Source organism: Helobdella robusta (genome assembly GCF_000326865.2).
Source record: "Helobdella robusta unplaced genomic scaffold HELROscaffold_4, whole genome shotgun sequence".
NCBI lineage: Eukaryota > Metazoa > Annelida > Clitellata > Rhynchobdellida > Glossiphoniidae > Helobdella > Helobdella robusta.
In genome coordinates, this window is record NW_008704902.1 from 4070884 (window position 1) to 4087305 (window position 16422).

Consider the following 16422-nt stretch of genomic DNA (forward strand, 5'->3'; position numbering starts at 1 on the left):
CAATACAACTATCAAAGATAATGAGAACTTTAACCCTTTAATAAATAGTATTCCTAATGCAGAGCCACGAACTAAATTACCTACACAAAACCCAACACATCCGACGAGTAATAAGTCATCAAAATTATCTAAAATTCCACCTAAACCTCCGACCAGAAATTATAAAACGAAGCTAGCGACGCTATCATTAAATAAACCTTTAAAAACAGATCCAGAAACAACAAGCAACGAGTCCAAGCTAAAATTACCCACTGTTCAAAAAAAACCTTCAAAGTCTATTCCAATAACCGTTAGGGCTCATTCTAAATGAAGCTACAATTAATTTTTTTTAGTTATAATTCTGAATTTTTAATGGAAATTGCTTTATAATTTGTTTGCATTAACATGTGAAATAGTTGGCATTTTTTGTTAAGACGAAATTTCGAGCGTCAATACTCGCTCGTACATAATTGACAAATTGTGGTTAATATTTTTGAAATTTTCACTTATCAATCCTGAATTATTTCCCATGGAATGTAGTAATAGAAATCTTAAATTAACTTATATCGTAACAAGTATCGTAATTTGGCCGTAAAATGGAAATCGGCATGTCCGATTCGATCGCCAGCCCTTTCTCCGCAACCAACAGGACTTTGAAAGCACCCAACGAATTTCGCGCTCCGACTTCCGATTCCCAAAAAATTCTATCCTTTTCATCATAATTTCACCTTATTATCACCAGTAATTAAAAACACTTGAAATCAGTCAATGTAATTTTTTTCTAAGTAAAATTACTTTCTTTTTATGTTTTAAAACATACTGGAAAAAAATTGTCAACTTTTGGATCATAATTTCACCTTTTCATCACTACTGAAGAGAAAATACTTTGAATAACACTTAAAATCAGCCAATGTAATTGTTTTTCGTAGTAAAATTATTATACTTTTATGTTTTAAAATCAACTGAAAAAAATTATGTAATTTTATTGCATTAATTAGCATTTATTTTCTGTCAGATAATAATAAAGATAATAGCTAAAATAAAATAATAGATAATAATAAAGACTCATAAAGACTAAACATTCATTTTCCAAAAAACACCATCTTAAAAAAATTTCAGAAATTTTTTTTTTCTAAATTAACATTTTCTGGAGTCGGAGGAAAAATCAGACTCCAGCCAAAATCTCCGACTCTCTACGCTGGAAACTGCTTTGTACTGTTGCAAATATGCTGACGAACGTAACAACAAAAAATTTATTTTACGACTGATAAATGTTGTTTTTAGTGGGGTGAACAATTATTAAATAATCTGAAATGTGCCATTTAAATGGATATGCTACATACAACAAGTCTAGTAAGAATAGACTAATAGTTTTAGAAGTCGATGAAAAACACCTTTTACTTGACGTTAGATATCAGCGCAACGCCCCTGCCGATCCAATGATTGGCCGTTTTGTGGGAATTTAATTTCATGTAGAAAATAAGTGTGGAATCGGTCCTGTCTGTTTTCTTGTACACGGGGCATTCGTAAACATACACTTTGATTTCTTTAGATTCCATCTCCGAAATTTTATTTGTGGTGCTTTCAGTTATGGTGGCTGACATATGGACTACAGGTAACAACTGATGAATTATTTTTGGACTACTTTCTACCAACTTGGAATGTTTCTTGTCCCATCCAGCTCCTTCCAGATAAAGGCCATGAATATAAACTCCTGTTGAGGGGACAGAGTATAATAGTAGGGAGGAGGACAGCAAAACAATTTTTGCTCCTCCCAAAACCTCACCAGCAACCACTATGCTAGATTCATTTGTATAATAGTGTAGATGATATTTTGACCGATGGTCGCTTTGTATGGGTTGGATTAACTGCTGGATGCAAGCCATTTCGTAAAATGGTTGACCCAATTTTAATTTTATTGTGAAAACCGCTCAATCTATTAATTGAGTTTGGTGTCAAACTATATTTTTTTAAGATCAAAGAATTCGATAATATTTTTTTTTTATAAATACAAACCAACTTTCATTTTTAAAAATTGGGACTTATATTTGGTGTAAAATTATTTGTATTTAAATAATAATTCGTCATTCAAAATAAGCGATTATATTTTTATTATTCAAACAAAAACAACATACATTTGAGCATTTTATTTATTTTCCTTTTTTATAATATAAAGGGTTAATGATAATGCGCCTCAGTCGCTTGCCATGGCACTATATAAAACGACATTATTATCATTTCCCACTAAAAACAAAGTATAAAATGTATTACAAATGTTTTTTAATAAAGTAAAATAAGTCACAATCCTTCATCTACATCCAGAGCATCCAGGTTTTTGAATATGTTTTTACAATGCTGAAGAGAACAACCACACACTTTGAGATACGATGGTTTGTTTACTGTACACACACAGTTAGATTGAGCGCAATCTGTCGTACAGCCGCATTGCACGATTTGCTTGTATGTAGGTGAAGATGATTCTTTTTCCATTAACTTTTGTTAATCCACTATTATCATCCTACCACCTACAATCTAGTAAATCAGGCAACAACGGTTTAGACTCCAAAGCGTTTCTCCACACAAATGCTTGATGATGGGCACGTTTAATGTGTGGTTTCAAGGAATCGAACGTAGGAGGAAGCATTTCTGGCTTTTTCTTTCCAAACTGATTGATTTGATGTTTTTGCATTATTCGAGTAAATGTTTATAACAAACTTTTCAGCTGATTTAATTATACTATCCGATAATATTTCTGCTAGCAATTCAAGATTTTTTATAAAATTCCCATGCAGTTTTCTTGCTAATACCATTTGGTTGACTGGTTGTGTCACATCCAGTTATTGAGTGAAATCCAATGAGAGATTGTCGTACATCTATTGGCATGCTGGAAAATATTGTATGTACAGGAACGAATATTTTTTGTGATGAAGTTCCTTCTGATATCCATACTTCATCTGCATGACTTTCGTGACACAGATTTACTAACATAACTAACACATCTTTATCTTTGCACTGCACAACAGTTCGGCTATATCCGTTATTAGTTGCATCTTTTGCATGAAGCAAAATTCCTGTATTTGCTTCTTTATGATTTGCAAATAATAAATTCGACAAAACGCCAGATGCGGAAATAGCTTTAGTAGACTGGTCAAAACCCCCTGCTGCCACTATCACATGGTTTAGATCTATTTTTAGATATATTGATTTCTTAGTTTGTGTCAATTATAAGCTATTATTATTATTATTGTGCTCGAGACGTTTCAACATATCCCAGTTATTCACATGTCTATAAGACATCCGTAAGTAAAAACATTGTTTAACACGATTTACATCATCTTTACCACCATTGGTTAAACTTTCATTAGATTCAACTTGAAAAAATAAACATACATTTCACTACGTTATCTCAAACTCTTTACGTTTAACTGGCAACAGGTGTCAAAGCTAGATCCATTTTAGATGTTTAACAGCTATTAAAATTTCAAAATGTTGTCATCATTAATTTGTAATTTAAGAAAATTAGTACATTAAATGAAATCTTATTATAAACTCAAAACGACTTTACCTTGATGACAAATCAAATACAGTACCTAAATTAAAATTTAAGATTAATTTAATATAATATTTTAACAACGGTTCGTTCAGTAGACTAAACGAAGAATTAATTTATACAAAAAAAATTTTTTACAAATAGATTTAAATTTATAAAGCCAAGAAAAAAAATTATAAACGTATGTTTATTAAGTTTATGCACCGTTTTTATTATTATTATATATATATATATCCATGGCATGGTATGACTCGTAAAGTGAAACGCTTAAAAATTTTGAAAAATGGAATGTGGATTTAATTTATAAATATATTAACGACATTTTTGAATTCTTTGACCTCAAACACATAATTTGACACCAAACTCAATATATAAAGTTGCGCGGTTTTCAAAGTAAAATTAAATGAAAAATTGGATCCGCCATTTTACGAAATGGCTTCCAGAAGTTAGTCCCACACATACAAAGCGACCACCGGTCAAAATATCATCTACACCAGCGGTTCTCAACCTGCGGTCCGCGGACATTTGCCTGGTGGTCCGCGAGCAAAGTGTGAAGTGCAAGTTTTTTTAAAATAAAAATATGAAAATGATGAACTCCGATTGTTTAATAGTTATACTAAGAACTATGTTATGCTAACTATGTGTAACTGTTACGTCATTATATGAAATAATAATTATTTTTTTTTATTTTTTTTCCCCGTCTTAGTGCTTCAATGTGGTTTGTTTAGATTTACATGCCCTGTAATAGATGGCTCTTTGGATGTATAACTAAGAATTCAAAATAAGCAAAATAAATTGATGCAAATTGAGTGTATTGAAATATTAATAAACAAATAAAATAGATAAATAAAAGTTTAAAAAATATATGTATAAAATATATGTATTTAAGTATGTATATATATCCAATCATGACTTAAATATGGCAAAACATAGCACCATTATGGGAGCTGCAATGCCGTTAAATTATGAATAAAAAAAAAAAAAAAAAAGAAATAATAATTATATATATATAAATTTCAAGTGCGCTAGTATACAAATTTTCAGTAGTGGTCCGCGGTTGAGACACACAGTTTTCAGTAATCCTTGGATCTCAAAAGGTTGAGAAGCGCTGATCTACACTACTATACTAATGAATCTATAGCATAGTGATTGCTGGTTAGTTTTTGGGGTGAGCGAACATTGTAATTTTGCGTGTTTTACTGAATGTGCCTCCCTAAACACAAAAAAACATAATATTATTATTTAAAAAATATTTTCACATAGCACGCTTTATAATAATTTTTAATAATTGGCTATCATTCATCTATATTTTTCATACTAATATCAAGAATAAACCCCAAAAAAGATTTTAATTTTAGTGTAGATGATGAACCGATAAATTATTTTTGAACGTTAACAAATGAGAAAACAGACGTTATTTAAAAAAATCCAACCTTCGTTGGGTACCATAGAAACATCTTCTTTGAATACCTTGCTGACTTCACAAACAATAGAAACATTATCAAGTGACCAGCCACTGTGTTTTCTCGCAATTTCCTGCAAGGTGGCAGTAAGAAATCCCTGTGGATTGAAAAAACCACCCAACCAATAGGATTTAATATCATTTTTGGTTAGCCAGTTCTTTATCTGTTCATCTCGTTCCACTAACTCACTCAACCAGAAGCCAAGGGTGGGAGAGCTCCACGATATCTTGTGATTCACATAATAATCAAACAAGATAATGGTAATAAGCATTAAAACGAAAAACTAAAAATCCAACGCATTCAAATTTACCTTGACCCATCCATGAGGAACAATAGCGTCGTAGAGACTGTCCAATATGTTTTGCAATTCATCTGACATGCATATACTTCCTTCAATGGCAAGCTGCAAATTGTTGAGCGTGACGTGGATTGATGAAAGCAACTTTTTCATCCTCATCACTTCTTGCTTCAAAAATATTGTCATCGGTTGAATGACACCCAACTTTTGCAGTTGTTCTGACAACTGATGTTACGTTAAAATGTTTCTGGTCTTAATTGTTAACTCATTTCTGTTGTTTCTTATTTGTTAAGTGATAAAGTTTTTACAAAAAATGGTAACATTAATTAATTTTTTTTAGCTAATAAATAGTATTTAAATCTAATTAGCGAAAATCAACGCAGAAAGTCAGAAACGAACTACAATATTGAAATATTCTTTTTTAAAGCGCAAATGTTTGCTATAAGATGTCACCAACCAGGTGTTCATTATATTCTTCTGGCATTTTCTTTAACATGCTATCTACTAGCTCCTTAACTGTATTCTCTCTTGACTCCACTTCTTTGCCTCCTTCATCTTTTTTTCCAGCACTGCTACTCGTTGACACCGTTTTAGGTTGAATATTGAGTATGCATGACAGCATGGATCCCGCAGTATTTGATTGATACCTGACAAACAAGTAAACTGCTAATGATGGATGGGTCTTGATGTAGAAATTTATTTCTATTTAAGATTTGCGTATGCGTTATTTTCCTCTATTTTTGAATAATGAGCAAGATAGCAGTAATAACTAACAAAAGATCAGCGTTTCCATGGAGACCAAATACTTCCGGCCTGTCAACTGATGGAAGATTGTCTATATAAGCTCTGTATTCGCTCATTGTTTTGAAACTTGGTAATTTGTAACCTTAAAAAAATTAAATACTTGTTAACCAGCTGTCAAAAAACTTAGTTAAAATAGTTGAAATAACATTTAGTGAGCCTTTTAAACAATACCAGCTGCCGATCATCACATGATCATCGTCTTTTCATTGCCTCATGCATAATGCATTCATGAAGTTGAAAAATAAACAAATGTACCATTAAAATACTGGAATGATTTATCCATGATGTGCTCGCCAAACCAAGTTTGCATGTAGGAGTTTAGCAGTCGGTTGTCACAATTGTCAGTTACCCTCCCGCCATATTGAATTTCTCCTAACATGTATCTGATGCTGTTCCACGATACTCCCTGACGTTTGGAAATCACGAAATGATGATATAAAAATTTATTTGGTTTGATTAGTTAATAAAAAATCTGAATAATAAGATTTTATCTTTATTTTTCACCAAAACTGTAGTTGACAAATATTAAATTTGTTTTTCGGGTCTTAATTGATTCGTAAGACAGAATAAAATTTTACAAAAAAAAATTTATCTATTGATTCGGTTCATTAATATATTTCATCAACAATGGAAGATAAAAAACCGATTACTTTTCTGAGATCAGCATCTTCAAAATAATTGAGCAGGTACATCGCGGACGACGTGAAGTCAGCCATGTTAAATTCATACGGAATATTCCAACCTATGGCTCCAAACTTTTTTCTTTCTTGAATAACTGTATGCAAAAAAGCCAGGTTGTACAGCAAGGGTTTCCACTGTGGAGCATTATGGGTATCAAAAAGATCTTTTGTCACGGCGCTGTATGTCTGCCTCAAACAAGCCTTCAAACCTTTCATGTTTAACATTTAATATAAACGAATATATAAACTATAAATATATTTATTGAAAAATAAACCATAAGCTGGTTCAACAGTGTATTTGATAGAAATCTGGAGCAAATTAATTGGGAATTTTTCATGAACTTCAGTCGTCAACCATAACCTGTAGGTATTTGCATAAAGTTTCAGTAACTATGGGAAATTAAACAATTATGATTATATATATACGCACACGCGCGCACTTAACTGTGTGTATAAATTGCTAAGATATAATAAGCTATTTGAGATATACCTAAAATTGCGGTTGATATTGAGTGAAGAAGCTGCTTGACTTTCGTTAAAGAAGACGAAAAGTTCATTCATGTAACCAAGTCCCAGGTGACAGTTTTGCAAGACGACCCAACTTCCATTTATTAGACTGTTTGTAATGAGCTTGTGAGCATGCGTTTCTTGCCCCTGACCCATCGACATCACCGAGCATTCTATAACATCAGTTCATAATTTAACAATTTAACACAATGCTGGTTAAAAAGGTTATCTTTATAAACATGCACACATACGCAGGCACGCACACACACACACACACACACACACGAATAAAAATAATATTTACATGAAATTAAGATATTTCTAAGGTTGACCTTCTCCAGTAAAAATGTTTTGTGAATGGTTAAAGTTATTTTCAAAAATACTATTTTGATCAACTTCAGTCATAAAATAAACGCAAGAGAAATAAAAGCATGTCATTTGGAGCAGCGCATCAATTTAATGTTTTTCTAAAAGTTTTGAAAAAATGCAAAATTAAAAATTACCGATATTTTTTGACTTTGCCAGTTTTTCAATAGTTTCGGTAGGATCAGAGCCGAGAGACAACAAGCAAACAAGTGGAGAAAGTGGTGTGGCCTCTTGGGACATTAGTTCAAAATCAACTGCAACACCATCTACATACTGTATTTTATCACAAATTCGTTTACAATTCATCTTTATTTTTGATTCAAAAATGTATAAAAAAACGTTTAAAAAATGTTTACAAAACACAAAATTACCTGTTTTCCTAAGACTTCAGAGACGTAAATTTTTGCCATGTTGACTGCTCGGTCGGGACACCAACACCTGATCAACAGCAGCTTGTTAAACGTTGACAGTTTTTGTAGATTCTCTTCCGGAAATGGGACATCTTCTGGTTCAGCAGATTCATACCAATCCCTCCAAGCCTTGCACGTTTATAATTTACAAAACAATTCAACATTAAGACGATATTCGTAACTCAATTAATAGATTCTACAGATTAAAACTATTTTTGAAAACTTTCGAAAATTTACTTCAATTACCTTGTCATTATTGGCTACTTGCATTGTTAAACTGTTGAAGAATCTAAGTCTACTCAGTTCAACCAGATTCAACCAAGTGACATCGCTTATCCACTTTTTTGGTTTTGCCTGCACAGTGTTCAAGTCAAGTGCAGCTCCACCTTTGAAAATTGACAACAAATAAATGCATCTTCGGGTAATACAATGAAACAAAAATTAATTGGCTCTACTGGATACTGGACTTTATGTAAGTGTTGGATTTTCCATAAATATATTTAAATGAGCAATTTTATAACTTTGTAATGTACAGCCATTCGTAATACCATAGTGATTTTAAAAACTTATTTTTAAAATGTTTAATTATAGACTATTCCAGAATGAGATTTGAAAAAAGTTGGCAGAAGTTAAAAAATAAAAGAACCAAAATTAGCACCGTCCAGCTGAATAAATATGCATGCAGCAGGTTGAGCAACTTTTGCAGCAGCGCCAAAGAGTACAAAAAACGAAATATCATTATTTTGGTCTTTGTAACAAGAACAATGACGATGAAGTTATTAAAAAAGAACAAGCTTACCTTTGATGAACACATGAAATAATTCATGTGGAACACTTCCATCTTGAAGTCCAATTTTAAGTGCCAACAGGAGTGAGAAAAGAAACTTATCCTTTTCATAGAGGCCTCTTGTGATGTACGTGAATGAAGACAACGTAAGCGCGGAAACTATGCTGCCTACTCGTTTCGATACGACCAATGATTTTGCCGCACATTTCATTGACGAATAGAACAACTGTTGTGATTAATGAAAAAAACATGCATATCATTCATGACGGTCAAGAAGCCTGTAATAATGTTATGGATATGGGTGATTCTAGTGGAAAATGATTTTGCGTATGAATTCTTTTGCAATTTCAAAAGCTGACACATTCATCACGTTTTATTATAAAATATCTTTCCACCTGCAAAATCTAATATGTTAGAGAGCAGGTTATTTTCAACACGCTCTATTTTTATGTATTTCAAATTTTATCTGTTATATTGGAACTGACAGGTTTTAACAATACTAACACTCCAGTATTAACAATCGTTTCGATAATCGACTTCCAGAAAAACAGGATTTATTCGCAATATCAGTTTGATTTAACCCGTTTGTTCTTTAATTTTTATCCTAATATTTTTAAAGAAAGAAGACAAACAAAATGTTTTGTATTGTAAAGTAGAGTTCTGATCAAAATAAAGCATGCAACTGATATTTAAAATTGTAAAGCTTAACATTTTCACAGAACGTGTAGTGCAAAACATAACAATAAAGACAGCAATACCTGAAGGAACTGATTGAGAGATGTTTGATACATGCAGTTCACCAGACTCATCTCAACAATTAGGAAATACGTTATCGATCCTCGACTGGCCACTTAATAAAAATTAAAATAATAATTAACTGTTGATGATTTGATCAGTTATTATTTATATATTTTATTGTGTCATCGCCTTTATATCATCTTCAACGTAACATCATCCATCGTTTTACTAATAAACCATCGCCACCATAATTCTTCTCATCATCATCGTTACCCTCATACAAACCTGGTCTATATTCTTCTCTGGCTTGGTTTATTCTCAACTCGGTTGCAGCAGCAATTGTTAATTTGTTGTTAATTTCTTTGGCGGTGAGCTTTGTGACCTTGAGAACTTCAATAAGTGAATCATCTTCGACCAGTGAGGTTTGAGTACATGCCAATCTTTGCAGGAGGTCATCTTCCAACTGCTTTATCTTTTGATTGTTCTGCCATATTTCTTCGTGCAGTTTCAGACGCTCAGATTCCAATTCCTAACGTTTTAAGTTGAATGTGCATCATTTACATTGAAATGATCAACAACTTTTGAATCATTGAACATCTTGAATGGCTTGATGTATTTCGAGACATCAGTAAAAATTCAAAATATTGTTGCGTTTGTATTTTTCATACAGTCTCAATGATATACAAAATAATTTCATCGAAATAAATCAATATTGGACCTTTTTTTCTGTAAGGATAACAAGCCCTAGGAGTTGATCTTCTAAACCTTTGGAAGTAACGGTGAAGTCGATGAGACTTGTTTTCGCTTGCACTTCAGGAGTGAAAGAAGGGTTGGAATGTTTCGTGGCTATGTACATTTTGAAACCATCAATAACATCCACTTCTTTGTCGCTTATTTTCACCTTGAAAGAATAAAACTTTCACGTTGTTAAAATGTTGGGTTAATGCATTAGAAATATAATAACTTTCATGATAGATCCAAGTTTGAAAAAGTTGTGATCGAGGACATTATCTATGACGGGATCAATGTCTACACTAGCGTCTTCGATCAGCAGAGGTCTTCCTTGGGTCAGTGCGGTCTCCAAGTGCGTCCTGAAGTGCTTCTCACTGAAGGTGCTCACCTGCATGCAGTCAGTACACAAGACGCATGTCAAATCTCAAATTTTACATTTGTTTAATAAAGTCATTAAAGTTATTGCAATTAAAGTTTTTAATTGCAAAAGGATGCCAACGAGAGCTTTCGCTTAACTCGATGAAATAATATTTTCGACCAATAATTACGCTGCGATATGATAATCCTCTTGGCTTTTTCAATAAAACAAATATTAATTGTGAGAAAAAATGTTCTCAACAACAAATTGAAAAATATGCAAAACAAACAATAAGCTGGTTTGCAGCTTCTTTCTTGCAGATCCACGTTCGGCCCTGTTCTTGGGGATCGATGAGGAGGGGGTACCTTCCGGCTGATGATACAATCAATCCGTTTTGAATTGAAAGTTCATCATTTGGGAGACCTTGTGAGGTCCACTCCGACACCAACAATTTGTCAGCCAGCATTGTCGTCACGTTGAAGTCCTACAAAGTTTTACAGAATGTGAACTGAATTAGATGAAACTACCCTCAACATAAAAAGCATTCATCTATTTTTATAACTTTCATAACATATAACATTCAGAACAACAACGATAACAATACCAACATCAGAAAGAGGTATGTTATATGAAAGTAATTTGTTTTTCCACTTCCTCAACATGTCACTCCTGTACTGCTGGTTGAAGGGACCTGCATATGATAAGAAGCCAGCAGCGAGCAGCACATCTCCAACCAGCTGCCCAATCTGTCTCTTGAAGGTGCAACTCGATTCAACCCACCTCTCTTTCTCGCCTGCCAAACTCTCAATCAGTATCTTTGCATTGTTCATCTTTTTTTTGCACGATGTTGCATCATCTAACAACGCCTATCAACGTTTTTATTTAATGAAAATTTGTAAATAAAATTATTTTAAATGTTAATTATGAAATTAAGACTTTAAAAAATGATCAAACTCAATGTTTGCTTTTTAAGACATCATGATTAAATGCGAGCAAACAATTGAGCTTACCACGATTTATTTTTTAACTCATTATTCTCGCTGTTAACAAAACAAATATGAAAACACTTTTATTGGAATTACAAAGAACTGTTCCTGAAAACACTTTTATTGGAATTACAAACAACTGTTCCCGACATAAACAAAAATAATAACAAATTTAAAACTAATATGACAGAAAATTGCATATCAACCTTCTTTTTTTTGATTGCTTGATTGTGAAGAGCCTGTGCTTTATCCAGTTCCAACTGTTTCTCATCCAACTCTGCCCGAGCTTTGTCAAGATCTTTGATGGCTAGCTGGTGCTTCGCTTGATGCACAGCCAGGTTGGCTTTCAGAGGCAAAACTTCTTTATTGATGACGTAAAATTCCGCCATGGCTTTTGTCCATGAAGCTAAACCTGCCACGTCGCCACAAACTTTTGTAGCGGTTTCGATGTTGTAATCAGGCATGTTCAGGTATGGCTGAAGCAGTTCAACCGTTTCTTCATTTATCGTGTCCTAGCCACAAATTGATATCACTTCAATATAATAGACATAACATGTCTGGTACGGCATGTTATGTTACTTTAAACTTAGCAAAATTAAAACAAATAAAACATTCAGCTATGAGATTTTATTCACCTTTGGAAAGTTAGTAAGTCCTTGAAGAAAATTAGCTTGAGCCATGAGTTTGAGTGCTTCGTTCCAGGAAGGCTCAGGACATAATCTTTCCATGTTAATGCTGACGGGAAGGATCGGGAGTCGAAATAGTAGGAGAACGCAGTCCATTATCCTCATAATTAAGTTAGGTGGCCGACCTAGTCTTCGAACTTGAATATGAAAAAATAATTCGGCTCATAACATTTTACTGCATGTATATTTTATACACTTGCACTATGAGTATTTTTAATAAATATTTTAATCTTTATTATTAATGTGTCTAAGCTTCTAAAAGTTGTGTAGTAACCTGAAGCAATGTGCGAATAATGAATTGTTCTTAATGCTGCCTCTGCTGCTTCAAGAGCTGGTTTAGCAGCTTCCAGTTTTAGTTCTGCCTTCGCTTTGTCGATCTGTAATTGCAAAAAAGATACACAAGTGGTACAACACAAACTGTAGATGAAAATATGAACAAAAATTACTCCGCACATTTATGTCATTGACTATCTTTTGAGCCTTCTCCATGACCGCGAGAACTTGACCTTTGACCTGCTCGGCTGCTTGTGCTCTGGTTTGAACATCGTGCATGACCTTGTCTGCTTCTTCTGTTGCAACAACCAGTTCTTTTTCTTTCATCTTCAACTCTTCTGACAATTGATTCACGGATTCACTGGCTTCTTCTAACTTTTCTAATCCTAAAAATTTTGAAAAAATATTAAACTGTAGCTTATAAAATTATCTGATCTCGCAACTGTGAAATCGATTAAAGAAATCTGACGCCGTAGAATGACATGAACATTTTTACAAACAAACCTGTTTGCATTCTATCAAGCAGTTGATTGGAGTTTTTAAACCTTTCACTGTAGAGAGTTTTGTAGGTCTTGAGGAAGTTGAGAAAAGACTTGGGAGTGACGTGGCACGAACGTCGGTAGCACTCAAAATATTCCAAGCAGATCTGAGCAACTGAATCCTTCACAGAATTTCGTGGAGGAAGCAGGCAACATCGAGTTTTAAATTAAATAGTGAACAACAAATGCCTACTACACCGATTGTAAATAGATATAAACAATAAATAAAGAATAAGTCTTTAATATTTAGAAATAATTTTATAAATTCTAACAGAAACTTTGTTTGCTATTTATATTCATATTAAAATATTTCAAAAGGTCTGTGAAATGATTTCTAATAGTTGTAAATAAAATCCTTGTAGAAATTTTAAATTTCAATAAATTTGTTTAGCCTTTTAACAGATACAACAAGCAGAATGAATGAATGAATATATCTCAAGAAATAAACAAGGGAAGTTCTCACGTGCACGACTGCCATCAGGCATGTTGCCGAATGTTTGATTTCCTCAGCAGCAACAATGTTGAAAGTAGAAAGGTGGTGATGGGCAACACTGAGTAGAGCATCAGTAGGCCATCTTTCGAACCAATCCATCGTGCAACCCGATATCAAACTCGGAAACTTCATCGATCGACTGCGAAACTTTTCTCCAACCTAAACCAAAAAATAGTGTATACTATCATAAGATTTTGCATTTAAGAAAAATTATTGACAAAACTAAGCAAACCAACAGGAGAGAAACACAGGACGATGTGAAGATTTTTGTTGACGTTCGATAAGAAATATTCATAAAGGTTCTCATTTGTGGTCGGTTGTTTTGGGTGGTACTTTTTGAAAAGGGGAAGAATATTTTGTTGTATCTCATCTTTCTCTTCCCTCGTGAACAAGACTGGTATCTGTTGAGTTTCAGTTGGTTTAACCGGTCAACATTTACGAAATTGTATTAAGCGATGTATTATGTATTTTAGTCAAACACAAATTCAAAGTAACGATAAATAAAGTGCAATTACTATCGAACACAGAAAAATAAACTTGATATGTATTAACAAAACTATATTCTAAACAATTCCGTTTTAAATTGATGCAAAAATCAATCACGATAAGACATTTTGTAACAAAATAGTAAATTTTAAAACTGCTGCTTGACATTTTTATCATGTGATCTATGATGATTGAGCTGCTTCAGCAAAATATTTTTCCTCATTTTAAATATTCTTTCAATATTGTGAATATTTTTTCAATATTGTTTCAAAATTTTGAATATTCTTTCAATACTCTGGTGATTCTTTCAATAGCGGTACTTTTGAAAATCTTTGAATTGTTGTCATCACATCAAAAGTATGGAGATCCAAAGTTAATTATTTTGTCATTTATTTGTCATTTAATTAATATCAGATTTCACACTGTATAATTTAAAATTACAAAGAAACAAATTGTAAAAATCTCATGAAACTGCATGCTACTAACTTCTCCTGGGCCCATAATGTCGTTAAAATATTCAAGGAATGTTTCGTCTTTGATTTCGCTGTCGGTTACCATAAAGCAGACACTTTTATCCTGCAATCCTGCCATCTTATGAATTGTCTTAAAATCATCCAGCAAGTTATTCACATTGTACGACCTGTTTGTTAGTTTGAGGGGCTTTCAATTTCCTACAAAGTTCAAGTTTTCATTTCATTTGAAATACAGTTTTAAAATAAGTTGAAACATCAAATCATATTTAAATAGTTATAACTTTTTTCATATCTAATTAGTTTTAGGATAAATAAAAATTAGATTAAAATAGACAAAAAATAATTTCGAATTGAAACAATTTTGTAAAAGTTAATAATAGATTAAGCTGGTAAGCTTACTTTGTCAAACTGATTTGGAAGAGATTGTATCCGGCAATGAAAGTGGCCAGCTTGGTTAAGGATCGTTTGCCCGACCCACCTACCCCCACCAACAGGGCATGTCCTCTCACTAAACCGATTATGCGTAAAATCCTGACCACGTGCTCCACTGCATTCTTATTTATTTTATTTGCTTATATGTGAATCCGTTTTTGCAGGATATTGTGTAATGGAAATAAATTTCATTAATTCAATTAAAATCCGCTTGTGCCAATTATCAAAAACTTAATTTCGTAAATAAAAACGTAGGTTTAAATTTTTTGACGAAATTCATTTGAGATTGATCAAAACAGTGACAACTATTGATAAAAGTTAGATTTCATTCAATGTTTTTAAACAGTCAATAAAATTTTCGCTTAGGAAAACTAAAGTAAGATATGTGTGTGCAGATTACTTTGAAGAAAACTAAGTTGATGTGTGAGCCTCTGATCAATTCATTGTACTGTTGATGATAAGAAGTCAGTTTGCTTTGTAATTCGTCAATAGATTCAACTGGCTCATATATTTTTCCTTCATTATTTTCAACACTTTCATCTGCATCAATTGTTGAATAATGAACACAATTATTATCTATTTTTGAAGAAAAGACACATCTTGGTACCTGTTTCTCTCATAAAGTTTGTAAAATAAACATCATTCGATGCTTCGGAAGCATCCAAGAGATCTGTTGCTTCCAACGACTACAAAAATTATTTTCTTTAGTTAATGAATGCAAAAATACAAATTTTATTTCACTCAATTCATTTTTTTAATTAATGTGTGCAAAGTTACAAATTCTATTTCACTCAACTAAAAACTCAAAAAAAAAGATTTAAACATTTAATGTGGCACCGAAAACAGCAGCTTACTTTTTGCATGATATTGACAAAAAGCTGCTTGTCCTTGTCATTTGTGAACCGATCGCATATGACTCTCGTGCACTCGTGTTGCCACAAACTTAGCAAATCTTTCTTGCCTCTGATGACTCGTGCCTTCGACCTCAACATGCCCTGTGACGTTTTATGCCTTTTATATTGCCATTAATATCGAAGTTTCATTTCAATAAAGAAGATTTTCTTTAAACTAAAATTAAAAAAATGTATATTAAGCGCTTTAGCGTAACAAGCCTAGTCACCTGCCAAATTCTACTGAGGTCTCTCAAATTGAATACATAATGGAATTTAGCTGGTGTGGCGAGGTAGCTGCCTTTCACTTCCTGCCATAACTTTCTTGTTACCGGTACCAGATCAGCAATTAATTCACGTACCTCATCGGCAAATCCATTTTTCTAAAAAGTTATGTAATCATATTAATTAATTTCTGTAATTGGTTAATCATATTTAAAATATTTTATAAACACTTGAATAAATGAAATAAAAATATTCCAAAAAATTGTA

The 16422-nt window shown here is 32.7% G+C and overlaps 3 protein-coding genes across 3 annotated transcripts in view; all 3 read right to left on the reverse strand.

Moving 5' to 3' along the window:
* Positions 1 to 1376: 1376 nt before the first annotated feature.
* Positions 1377 to 1865, reverse strand: HELRODRAFT_162496 (hypothetical protein; the record flags this gene model as incomplete). The annotated part of the gene is made up of 1 exon (XM_009024684.1): positions 1377 to 1865. The coding sequence occupies one exon, from the start codon at positions 1863 to 1865 to the stop codon at positions 1377 to 1379; it is 489 nt and encodes a 162-aa protein (XP_009022932.1).
* An 877-nt stretch (positions 1866 to 2742) lies between these two features.
* On the reverse strand, positions 2743 to 6990 carry HELRODRAFT_162497 (hypothetical protein; the record flags this gene model as incomplete). Its single annotated transcript, XM_009024685.1, has 7 exons — positions 2743 to 3164; positions 4963 to 5089; positions 5303 to 5515; positions 5748 to 5937; positions 6065 to 6176; positions 6350 to 6500; positions 6745 to 6990. The coding sequence occupies 7 exons, from the start codon at positions 6988 to 6990 to the stop codon at positions 2743 to 2745; spliced, it is 1461 nt and encodes a 486-aa protein (XP_009022933.1).
* Positions 6991 to 7773: 783 nt separating this feature from the next.
* Positions 7774 to 16422, reverse strand: part of HELRODRAFT_162498 (hypothetical protein) — a gene marked incomplete at both ends in the record, with an annotated part of 31658 nt that continues 23009 nt past the window's right edge. The window contains 23 exons of the mRNA XM_009024686.1: positions 7774 to 7953; positions 8019 to 8186; positions 8304 to 8443; positions 8857 to 9070; positions 9603 to 9694; positions 9868 to 10111; positions 10301 to 10483; positions 10547 to 10702; positions 10962 to 11156; positions 11281 to 11538; positions 11865 to 12170; positions 12294 to 12481; positions 12619 to 12721; positions 12798 to 13003; positions 13122 to 13278; positions 13620 to 13808; positions 13886 to 14050; positions 14622 to 14775; positions 15008 to 15162; positions 15441 to 15580; positions 15648 to 15726; positions 15895 to 16035; positions 16161 to 16313. Of these exons, the coding sequence (XP_009022934.1) occupies positions 7774 to 7953; positions 8019 to 8186; positions 8304 to 8443; positions 8857 to 9070; positions 9603 to 9694; positions 9868 to 10111; positions 10301 to 10483; positions 10547 to 10702; positions 10962 to 11156; positions 11281 to 11538; positions 11865 to 12170; positions 12294 to 12481; positions 12619 to 12721; positions 12798 to 13003; positions 13122 to 13278; positions 13620 to 13808; positions 13886 to 14050; positions 14622 to 14775; positions 15008 to 15162; positions 15441 to 15580; positions 15648 to 15726; positions 15895 to 16035; positions 16161 to 16313 (3966 nt within the window). The remainder of the gene's footprint in view (positions 7954 to 8018; positions 8187 to 8303; positions 8444 to 8856; positions 9071 to 9602; positions 9695 to 9867; positions 10112 to 10300; positions 10484 to 10546; positions 10703 to 10961; positions 11157 to 11280; positions 11539 to 11864; positions 12171 to 12293; positions 12482 to 12618; positions 12722 to 12797; positions 13004 to 13121; positions 13279 to 13619; positions 13809 to 13885; positions 14051 to 14621; positions 14776 to 15007; positions 15163 to 15440; positions 15581 to 15647; positions 15727 to 15894; positions 16036 to 16160; positions 16314 to 16422) is intronic.